Below are 12,591 nucleotides of genomic sequence, written 5' to 3' on the forward strand. Positions count from 1 at the left end.
TTATTCCACCGACAAATCGGAATATAGCAGAACTGAAAACTGTAATAGGGTACTTTATCTGGCGTGGCATGATTTTCAAAACAGGGAGAGATCAGCTGTCATTACCGTGTGATGAAGGTGGTTTAAATTTAGTGGATCCTGGAATAAAATCAAAAGCGTTGTTCATCCGAAATCTTTTACTAAGAGAAAGTGAGGAGGTAATCGAAGAAGAAGAACTTTATTTAATGAATTTCCGAAATTCTGAATTTCTTGGAAGAAACATGAGAGAATGGATTGAAGAAGGAAACCAAATAAAACGGTTGCAGCATTTAGATTCGGCAAAGAAAATTTATTGGCATTTCATCAATGTACGTGGAGTCAAGCCTTTGGTAGAAGAACAACATCCACTGATGGACTGGAAACTTATTTGGTCGAATGTAAATTGGAAATGGCTCCCAAGTGCTGATCGTTCGAATATGTTTATGCTTTTAAACGATCTGATCCCCAACAAAGGAAAGTTAAAACTGTATAACATCGGAGGACTTCAAAACAGTTTATGTAATGAATGTGAAATCAGCAATGACGATAACGAGCATAGGATGAAACTTTGTCCTTCATCCAAAATAGTCTGGGATTGGTTGATTGATGCCTTGATAAGAAAATTGAGAATAAATTGCAAGAAACCTGAAGACCTACTGAGTTTGAATATTGGAACCAGGGAGAAATGTTTAAAAACTGGACAGTGGTTGGTAATACATACTATGAGCTTCCTACTTTCAAAATTTCCTCATGCAAATTTGTACGAACTAAAGAAAGGATTGTTAGAATGGAAATGGAAATACAGGAAACGAACACAAGAAATTTTCGGAAAATATTTGAATTTGATATTGTAATGCTAGGAAATAAGAGTGTGAACATGTATTTTTAGTTTTTTAGTTTAATAAAAAAAAAAAAAAAAAAAAAAAAAAAAAAAAAAAAAAAAAAAAAAAAAAAATTCTAAGTCTGGATTCTAAACCTGAGTTTTACTTAGAAATCAATCATTAAACTTCAGAGCTAACTAAATAATTGAACTGACCTATGAAGAATAAAAGTTTAACGTTGGCACTAGGAACCATAGGAACTGACTTACAAAAATTCATTCAAAAACTGTAATTTTGGCTCTCTTCTGTCAATCTCCTCTATTCATAAAAAATATATGTTTTCTAAAAAAGGATTACATTTGCGCCATTGAAAAATTGCCAATCTCGTTAAGGAAAAATATAGTGCAACAATGAAGGCTCGATTGATGCCTCGAATGGTTGCTGACGGTCTGATTTCTGCTAACTTTCTGGCTAATGGAGCGCGCAATGGTACGAACAATTGAGTTTGACTGCAAACGATAAAATTGCTAAAAGGCATAGTTTGGCCGATTTGCTGACAGAACATTTTCGGGCAACTTATTTCTTCTACTAGAACGAATCATAAATGTTTTGGTATTCTCTTTCAACAAATTCATGAAATTAAATTCTGTATAAGTGTAAAATATGATTTAAATTGAACCCGAAAAATCTATTCCTTTAACAGATTTAATTCATAATGCCCGCACCAAATTGGTGAAATCACTCAAATAAACCATTAGAATTATCCCACGCTAAATGCTTAAAACAGAAACAATTTAAATATGTCTTTTCCTGTTTTCCCTCTCTTTCAGTCTCTAACCGTGTGACCCGCACTGGCAAAAATGACTCAACCTCGGCCCTTCCGGAAGCCACCGGACGTCGAGGAAGCTTTGTCCTCGATGCTCTGGACACCGTACGACAATAATGTTTCCGACTCGGATTCCTCACCGGACGACGATGATGACAGCAGCAACGGAAATGGACCATCACCGGGCGGAAACCCTTTCACGATCCTTGGAAGGTACTCGCACTCCAACGCACAAAACAATCATTTGCCCTCGTCGTCCTGGTTCCAGTATGGCGGCGGCCAGCCGAATGTCAGTAGTACTTGCTCATCGTCGGCGGGTCATCATCCGGCGACGCTGATGAAGCGAAGTCTCTCGGAACGGAATTACCGGAGCAGTTCTTCGAACAGTGCCGATGGCAAAACCAGTAATCGGATCAGCTATCCTTACTACGGAATGCATCATTCGTCGCCAATGGCCACGGACCTTGGAACGCCCGACGGTTATTGGGATAGTAATAATATTTACCCAAATGACTATCCACCAGGTCCTGGTCCTGCAATGGCCAGTACACGACAGGCCACACTAATGGCCACGACCATATTTCCACTTCCTTTGGACTCCTACTGGAAGCAAAATCGGTCAATTGCCAGTCAGCCTCTGCCGCCACTTCCACAACCAGCTTTGGTTCCAGCGTTGCCTTTTAACCTGCTCCTCGGGGCAGATTCTCTGTTTCCGACCAATGCAAATAGCACTTTGCTTCTGCCACCGCCATCTAGTATCGGGAGCGCTAGTGGAACGTTCTGCGAGGAAGATTTGGTCAATTCCAATATGATGCTGTTAGCCGGAGTAGATGATACTTTTGCCGATTATCAGGTAAATTGATTGTTGTTCCTGTTCCAATTTACTTTTAGCAACCTTACCAGCAGTTGAACGAAGGAGCGATGCTCTGATATTGGCAATTGATGTACATGTACACGTTATGTTATTAAGAAATTCAGCAAAGATTATGCTTTAATGAAAGAAACGATTTGCAAAGTAATCTGTTGAAGAAATGTCATTCAATTTACATCGATTATTCAGACGTACCAAACTAATAAAGGCTGTGGTTTGTTTGATTTGAGGTATTAGATATTAGATAAAAAAATATTTTCCAATCACATTTTGTTAAATTAATCTAACAAAACTAATAACTCGATTTTTTTTTGATTTTTTTTTAGATAACAGCATTGTTGTTTGTTCTGTTTGGCACATTTTTCTAGAACAATTGATATTTGTAAGACATTCTTGTTTCGAGTTATAGCGAAGGAATCAAGTATCCTCAGGGCCCAAGTAGCAATTTAAGTTTTATTCCAACCTTAGCAGTTCGCTTAAGACTTTTTCCTAAAGCTACTTTATAAGCCAAAGCTCATTCTACGCTTTTGCACAACTACTTTAAAGCTAACATATGGACTAGTTGGCCCTGTTTTGTTAGCGTCTTTAAAGCTAATTCTATGAGCAATAATGAAACATCCAACAGAATAGTTTTATTCGACCTTATAGACACATCTTTAAGAAACCTTTCAGAGCCCTCTTGAGACTATCCACAGTTTTTTTTTAAATACGTCATGGAATCTGGTAGGAATTTTACCGTGAGAGCTGTGGAATCTGATAGGAATTTTACTGTGGCAGCTGTGGAATTGCTCAAATGATTCAATTTTTGTTTCGCATTGAAATTCATTGCCTATACAACAAAATGTACCCCCTACATTGTTAAATTTGTCGAAAATATCTAGTTTTTAGTATTATAGTATTATTTAGAGCAGGATGGTATCAGTAATTTCGATTCAATTTCACAATCAACATGGCGTTCAGTAAGTTAACTGAAAATCATAAGGCAGTTGTAAAACAGTTTTGAAATGGTTTTATGCCGGTTAGAAAAATTGTGTAATAAAAAAATATCAGTAAACAGTTTTAAAATGGTTTTAAGAGACCTTGAATCATAGCTTCGTTTGACGTTTCTCTAAATGGAATACACGCTCATGACGGATTTATCCATTTTTGAGAAAACAAAGTTTTTCGCAACAATTGAGAACATTTCGATTTGTTGCTTGGCAAAAGGCATTCATGCAACTTTTTAATAGGTTTCCTTTTGACTATGATTAGGGGATGGTCAATTATCTTGAAATAACAAGAAGGTATAGTTATCAAATAATCTCAGACTGTTTTGAATAGATCATTTTCTGTCATCAAAAACCTGGCCTCAAAGCATAATAGTAGCCCGCACAAACACTGTTATTAATAATATGCAACACATCAAACTATAATGGTTGTTGTTGCAATTAGAACGATAAAACGATTCTTTAAAACGTGTTTCGGATGTTTTGCTTACGATAATCAGTACTGCGTTACGCTTTAAATAAATCGTAATTTTCAATGATCGGCCAATGCAAGTGGTTTTCATTCTGAATATATCATATGAAACTTGTTGAGGCTGATGAAAGCATAGAATGAACATTTTCGCTTGTGATGAAGCATAATTTCTCCTTTTTTGCTGAGGAGAAGCCGGTGGCTGAAGAAATTTTCAAGGGCGCTTTATCCGGAAATATTTTTGTTAACTCTGGATTCGATGACGTAAATATAGACTAACTTCGGATTGAGAGACAGAGATGAATATGTAAATAAAACAAGTATTTTATTCGGTGTACTAGTAAATTAATTTTCTAATACATTTATTCTTATCACAAAAAACGTTTATTCACAGTGTGCTTTTATTCGAACCCTAAGAATTGAGCGAATAATAATGTGAACTGATATGCGGTTGTTTTAAAATTTGAATGCGGATGCAACAAAGATGTTTTTATTTTTCAGATGAATTTAGCTGTGTTAATTTATATTATCTTGATAGCCCGTTTTTCTCAATTTTGAGTGATGGTTCTTTCAAAACAGGTTATGCTATCTCAAAAAGAAGTAAACAAGTTTAAGCGTGTATACGTTCTTCTCTATTGTCATATTATCTGTCACTTAGTTTTATCATGCCTACTTTCACTGTCCCAATAAAACAGTTTTTCAACTTGGCTTGAACGCTAGTTCTAAAAGTGCATTGAGCGCATTTTTAAAACTAGTACCAAAGCTCTAATAAAAACAGGAAATTATGTGTTTTATTAAAGCTTTAGCAATACTTTTGCAACTTTTTAACAACACTCTTAAGATAGTGTTTTATTCAAGTTTTAGTAAGAGCCCTCAATCTTTTAAAACACACGATAAATGAAGCATTTTCTATGTTCCAAAAATCTGTTTTAAAAATTGGATGCCATGGAAAAGTCTTCATAAAACAATATAAAAATTTAAAAAAAGCCAATTTGCTTAACCTGTGTTACTTGGGAGATAAGTATTCTCATTCTCACCTACCATTTCATTTGCGTTACCTTATAACCTATTATGTTATTTAATTCCCGACTACCAGTTTTATTTTTCGACGTCAAATGATTTAGTGTTCTTTTCGGTATACATGTTTCATGAAATTATCTTATGCATAAGGCAAATATTTCGGCAGTGTGAGACGTTTTAAAGGCATAGTTACATTTTTTCTGACGAAAGGAATCTCATTTCCACTAAAAAAGAATATTGTTTTTCATCGTTGTTGCTGTTGTGTATTTCGTCTAAATTAGCCTGAGGATCGAAGCACAATATCGCAAGTGGTTTGTTTTTCAATCCTCCTACATTAAATTTTAGTTTAAAGCTTTCTACGCTAGGATGTCTTATGTAAAAATTGTGTTGAAAATAAGCTCTTGTCGAAATCTAAAGTCTTTACCCTGATACAAAATAATATCTTACATTCAAACGATTGAAGTTTAACACTGTTAGCCCTGTATTCACGATTTTCTATATTTTTACGAATCTTTAGTTCGTTTAGTTTAGTTGACTATGGCACTACTAAACCCGATCAGAAGAGCATATCAAAATTACTACTAAAACCCATCTCAATGAGATATTATTATCTTATTCAGACATACACAGAAAAAATTTTTGACTATTACGTGTCACTGAAACTGCAACCATTGAAATAAATCAACCTGTAATTAACGAAACCTGTAATTTTAAATTGTCTTTCTTAAAGTTAACGAAGATTCATTTATTATTACAGCAAATGTCCTGTAAAAAAGTTGTACACCAAAAATTAAATGTCACGTAATTTGTTTTTTGACCTGCTCCTTTTTGTTACAGGACACTTGTGTAATTTTACAGCAAATAATTTTTGCTGTGTAGCTTTCATATCAAAATCTTCGTTATAGTCGTTTCAAAAAAAATAATTTATATCTCATTTGATACAAACAGTTATTCATCCTACCTAAGTTTGCTTGCTTGGAATCCTTTTATTGGAACTCTTAAACTCTCATTCCAATGCATCAGGTATGGTTCAGTGGTAGCATGCGCACCTCCCACCCGGAGGTCGAAGTTCGAATCTCCTGGCTGTATCCAAAATTTTCAAGATTTTTTCCAATTGGAACAATCCATGAAAGTTTGAGTACAAGGCAGCTGGCAATGCAAGCTTGCATACAAGTATTTGGGTCCAAAACAAACATTGCTTAAAAGCTTGTACGCAAGACTCAAATTTTTATCCTTTTTGGTTGTCAGTATCATATCTGATTGAGGTATAATCTTGATATAATGCTATCAAAGGGTGATATAATTCAGTTACTCATGCATGAACTTTTTGTTATAAATTGAGATATTTTAACATCTTACGAGTACTAAATTTTATCTCATTTTGATATGAAAATAAATTATTATCAAAATATCTCATCTTGATTTTAGATTTTTTCTCTTCTGATCTCTTGTGAGTTATTCATTGTATTATAACTGCACTTATAAAATAACTCAATGTTTTTTTACTGTATTCTGATGATTTTAAGTTTTTTAAGATAAATCACTATTAAAGTTGACAAGTCGATTTGATATTATGTTTCGAAGTATTTTCTGTTGAAGAACAGACCTAAGTTTGATGTATAATTGAGTGTTGTTCGTACACTTATTGAATTATATCCCTTTGAGCGTCTATCAACGGTTGCCATCTCATTGCATTCAATCTTGAACAAACCACCGACGGAAGCAACTGCGTGCAAATCTATACAAATTCTAGAAAAATTGAACAACATTATTATTTCAAGATCAAGTAAACTAGACTTGTTTTTGCAAAATTGTTGAAATTAGGGATCAAAATAATGAAACGATCTCAATTTCGAGAATTCGTTCCAAAAATTAATGAAAACCTGTCAATTTGATACAAAAAACTACGTGTTACAAGACGTCGAAGTTTATTACGATTGCTTAGCGGTTAACAAGTTTTTGGAAACAGTTGCTAGAAATTTCAAAGCTTTACATTATTTTTTTTAATTCATCATGATTTTATATTTGAGTGATTTATTGATGTATGATGTAAGATGATGTATGTATTGATGTATGATGTATTGATGTTTTATTTTGAGTGATGTGTTGACAAAAAAATTTCTAGAGATTAAAAGAAATTAGCGCAAGGTATTTTTATTTCAAAATTTCAATGTTAATATGAGATATCGAACAAAGTATGCGGAAAAATTGCAAAGTCAAAGTGCAATTTTTAAAAAAAGTAGTTTTTGGAAAATAGTTGTTATTTCTTCAGTTTTGCGAATTCTATCTAATTTTTGAGCCTCAATCAATCACAAACACTTTCCTGCATCCCACTGACAAGGTTTGAAAGAATTTTGAAAAATCGTATTGAAATGAATTAAGAATTTCAAAATTATTTCTCAACTTTTAAAGACCATAACTTTTATAAAACTAAAAATAATGACCAATAACCTGCTATTCTCATTTTAAAAGAGTCATGCATTAAAGGGTTAAAAAAACAAATACCCTATGAATATCGGGTAAATCATCATTTTTAACCGGGTGAAAACCGAGAAAAACCCCGGGAAAAATTTGACCTTCAACTTGAATTTCAATACGGAAAATCGCTAGCAAACCTGTAAATCTAAGATTTTTATTATCGAAAGCACATATGGGTCATTCCTTGTCAAGTGCACAATGCTAAAAAAGTTATCCGAAATTTTTTTGTAGAGAAATGAATCCAACTTAGATGAAATTTCAGGGACTAGATAAGAGAAAATCGATGTTGAAAACCATGCGAAAAAAATTCGCCTTGTCTCCCGGTGAGACTTGAACCCACATCTTGCGCCTCTCCGGGGCCCATGTATTAACATTCTACTACAGGAGACCAACCTGGCGTATGAATGTTAATACCCGGAGAGGCGCAAGATGTGGGTTCAAGTCTCACCGGGAGACAAGGCGAATTTTTTTCGCATGTTTTTCAACATCGATTTTCTCTTATCTTGTCCCTGAAATTTCATCTAAGTTGGATTCATTTCTCTACAAAAAAAGTTTCGCTGACTGAATGTTTGAGTCAAGACCCATCTCTGGGTCGCAATTTAAAAAAAAAAAAAGTTATCCGAAATGAAATGAATTTTTGGCTTTATCGGTGAGGGTTAAAGAGTTGAAATGAAAGACGGATAGAAGAACAGAAGAAAATTCTAAGGTGGTGAAAAGAGCGAAGAGCATTTGAAATAGAAGCTTGACCACATGCTAAATTCTTTGTCCCGCATCAAATAACTGTATTGAAGAAGTAGTACCCAATAGAGAAGGCACTACACCGATAATCGAAAATAGTTAGGCCAAGATTTCTGACCGTTGACCGTATGCGACAACTCAATCCAGTTGGAACATCCGCACAAAACGAAAATAAGAAATCTACCTAGCCATCGATGGAACGATATCGCACAATAGAAGACTTAACAGAGCAACCACATGCTAAATTTTCTGTCCGTTCGGCACATGTGCACACTCACATGGCGGTCGAACCATCCAAATTAACTGTATCGAAAAATGTAGTGCCTTCTCTATTGGGTACTACTTCTTCAATACAGTTAATTGATGCGGGACAAAGAATTTTGCATGTGGTCAAGCTTCTATTTCAAATGCTCTTCGCTCTTTTCACCACCTTAGAATTTTCTTCTGTTCTTCTATCCGTCTTTCATTTCAACTCTTTAACCCTCACCGATAAAGCCGCAAATTCATTTCATAAAACAAATTCACGGTGATTTCTCCTCTTAAAAGTTATCCGAAATTTTTCAAATTTTCCTGAAAATAGGACTATTGTCTGGTCAATGATACGAATCCTCAAATTTTAGAAACGACCCTAGGGGTTTCAAGAAGATCCAGGATGTTTAAAAGAGTTTTTTATCTACACTCTAAATTCCTTCAAATTCGATTATGTACATTTTAAAATTATTAATGAAATTCGGAAACAGTTTCAAAATTGAAATTTTAAACTCAGGTTCATAATTCAGATTTATTATTAAAAATTCAGATTCAGCCCAAAAATGAGTTTTTTAACCAAGGTAAAAATATCAAGATAAATGTTTCGTTGCGGAGTTCAAACCACAAGAGATCGCAGACTTACAATTTTAGTTGTTGATTCCAGTTCAAAATTTAAAATTTTAATCCAAATCAGTTTGTATTCACTTTTTAGCTGATAATTGCAAGTTTATTGGATAGTTTTATATGATAGTTTATATGACAGTATGTGATAAAATATTCAGTGCGAATAGAAAATGATTTGATTTATTCAAATACACGTCAAAAATGATAATATTCAATGAGTTTTTTTTTGAGAATTTCCATTACTTTATAACTAAAATAAACCATTTTCTGTAAAAATGGCATTCTAGGAACAACTTGTCACGGTCAGGAAAAAGAGCTAGTTTATCAAGATAGAAATTAGAATGGTATTGATTTGCCTTCAATATTTTATTCGATCCATTTTTATTGGATGTTCATCAAATGCCTCATAGAAATAGGAGTTTCCTTAGGAAATGTCTAGGAGCATAGGAGGTGTAGGAAAATCATGGTCACACCATTTACTAAAATGGATCCTCTTCTCTACCTTTCACAAACTAACATAACCCTTTCTTGGATATTTGGATATAGATTCGCAGCCGTAGGGGGAAGTGTTCCTAAATGCGCATGTTGGGTAATATGCGCATACAGCCGATTGGCGATATGGCTGGAGATTCAACGTATCTAATCAGTGCAGTTTGAGGGTAATACGCTATTGACACATGGCATGAAGAAATTTGATTGTTATATAAAGTCAAAAAAATTTAAAAATTCCTACAAGATTTTTGTCAGTTTTGCTATAATATATTGAACTTTAATTATCGTGCGTACAGATTCTGTGAACAAAAATTTTAATGGTTTTTCTTTCTTATTCATCTGGAAATTGGATATTCATCAAATTGAAGCTTTTGGCAAGGTTCTATATGATAAGATACTGGAATAAGAGACAGGTTCTGAATGCCCATATCAAGGCAGGTTAAATGCCTATATCAAGAAAAATAGATAAGTCTTATATTTTTTTTATTTTTTATCATTTGAACATCAAATTTACGCTCAAATCACGATCTTACAGCGAAAAAAGAATAACTTCATACTGATCCGATAAAAATACGATATGAATAAAATATTACCATGGAATATGGTCATATGGCATACCTTACTATGTTTCATGCAAAAAAACTAGTTATGTACAAAATTTCACCAAAGTTTCAGCCTTGACGTATGCTTAACATCCGTTTCTACCATTTTTAATTATATAATATCAAAATATTGCAAGTGTTAATGAAATAAAGCTAAAAACATAAATATGCGCATTTAGCCCGCCAGTTTCGGAAATCGGCTATTTTGACTTCTTTTATTAAAAAATTATTTTCACAAAAACTGTTAAAGATTTTAACAGAAAAACTGCTCTAACGTATGTAAAACAGATGTCCGCTCATGTGTATATAGTTTTCAGGCTCCTATCTATTGGAATATGGGAGAAAATGAGTGCTTTCCTTACTATGCGCATATAGCCTGCCTCTCCCCTATAGACGGTTTCCTTAGTTGGTGATACTAATGTTTCTTTGGTTCTGACTACTTCAAATTTGACTGCTAGGGCGTGACCGGCGCCGTTATTAATCATATAAATCATATAAGAAGGGATAGCATCTGTTTTGTACAATGAGAATGGTCGCTAATACCAAGCACCATTATTTTGGATTTTGTGCAAAATTGATGGCCTCGATTAATCACGGAGTAGCAATCATTATAAGCGACGTGGAACTTGTTCTGCTGTGCGCCAACGATCATGGAATTCGAAATGTATAGTTTTAAAACAAATTTAAAAAATTTGAAGTTCCTCTAGAATCGATTAAAAAAAACTGTAAATGAAGTAAAGGGTGATACGGTCAAAATTTGGTCAAGGGAAAACGCGTGTAAAAAGGTGAAATCGTTTATTTAAAAATTCAAATTAAGTTTCTTTTTCGAGTTTAATAAATATAAAATTCAGGAAAAATATTCAGTAAGGCTTCCGCTTTTCCAAATCCGAATTTCCGGGCCTTACGCATAATCTCTGCCATCAGATTTTGTACAGCCACCTTGTCCACCTTCTTCGCCGCAGAAAGCCAGTTTGCCTTGAACTGCTGTTCGTCCTTAACAGTTTTTTTTTGTCTTCTTAAGGTTCCGCTTGACAATAGCCGAGTATTTCTCAATTTGGCGGAGCATGGCGTGTTTGGAGTGTTCTTGTCCTTGGGAACCACCTGCACGTTGTTGGCGGCGTACCACTCCATGGCCTTTTTACCGTAATGGTAAGATACCACATCCTGCCAAAACAGTACGGAGCAACCGTGTTTCTTCAGGAAAGGCAGCAGACGTTTATTCAAATGCTCTTTCACATAAATTTCTTGGTTGACAGTCCCGGAAGCTATGAAAATGCTGCTTTTCAAGCCACAGCTACAGGTACAGATGGCTTGTCAAACCAGATATTTCTTCGCAAACTTTGACAGTTTCATGCGCTTGAAAATATCTGCTACCTTTCCCCTTCCTTTTGCCGTATAAAACTCATGTCCCGGAAGCTACTTATAGTCGGCTTTGACGTAGGTTTCGTCGTCCATTACCACGCAGACACACGTCGTCTGCATCGTCGTGTACAGTCTCCGGGATCGCGCTTTGGCCGTCGTATTTTGTTTACCATCGCGATTTGGAGTCACTACCTTCTTGTAAGTCGATGTTACGACTCGTTTTTTGGCTCGATGCACGGTTGTAGACGATACATCCAGCTTATTTGCGGCATCTCGGAGAGAGAGGTTAGGGTTTCGCTTGAAACTACCGGCAACTCTCTTTGTCGTCTCAGCGGCTTCCGGTTTTCGATTTCCCCACGATCCAGACTTCCTGGCTGTCGACAAACGTTCCCCAAACACTTTAATTACATTTGTAACGGTTGATTTGGCAACTTTGAGCGATTTTGCCAGCTTTGCGTGCGAGTAGCTTCCTTGGACGGCATTTTGACAACTGAAGAGTGAATTCCAAAATTATAATAGGAGCAACATTCTACACACACACACCTTCAAAATGAGGAGTATTCAGGTTTTTAAATGCAAAATTTAAAGAAATACGTCAAGTTGATATTGACCAAATTTTGACCGTAATCACCCTTTACTTCGAGTTCAATTATTTAAGGTGGATACGAGTAGTCAATCAAGCTAAGCATAAACAGACACAAATACCTCAAGAAATTCTAAGCTTTGTGTAACATTTGGTGACTGATATAATCAGGGCAGGGCAGTTGAACGCTTCAAATTTCTTTATGACAGATACCGTGAGGTTCATTCAACCGAGAGCATTGCCATCGGCGCAAGAACGGAATTTGAAACACGTGCCGGCAATGAGCAACAAAGAACGGTAATCTATTGCTGTAAATCCAGATCGAAACTATTTGAATCGTTCGTTGCATCTAAGTGCAATTATATTTTAAAATCGTCTTAAGTCTCGGAAATGAAACCACACGCGCTCTGCTTTTCAGAAAGTCTACACTTATCTAAATGGTCTCATCAGCG

General features: G+C 35.1%; 1 protein-coding gene across 3 annotated transcripts in view; it reads left to right on the forward strand.

Annotated features, from left to right (window-relative positions):
• Positions 1 to 12,591, forward strand: part of LOC129751445 (uncharacterized) — a 561,460-nt gene that overhangs the window by 58,042 nt on the left and 490,827 nt on the right. For all 3 annotated transcript variants that reach the window (XM_055746966.1, XM_055746964.1, XM_055746965.1), the window contains one exon: positions 1,670 to 2,518. In XM_055746966.1, the coding sequence (XP_055602941.1) occupies positions 1,700 to 2,518 (819 nt within the window). In that variant the 5' untranslated portion in view covers positions 1,670 to 1,699. The remainder of the gene's footprint in view (positions 1 to 1,669; positions 2,519 to 12,591) is intronic.

The sequence above is a fragment of the Uranotaenia lowii genome, chromosome 3 (genome assembly GCF_029784155.1).
Source record: "Uranotaenia lowii strain MFRU-FL chromosome 3, ASM2978415v1, whole genome shotgun sequence".
In the NCBI taxonomy this organism is placed as follows: Eukaryota; Metazoa; Arthropoda; class Insecta; order Diptera; family Culicidae; genus Uranotaenia; species Uranotaenia lowii.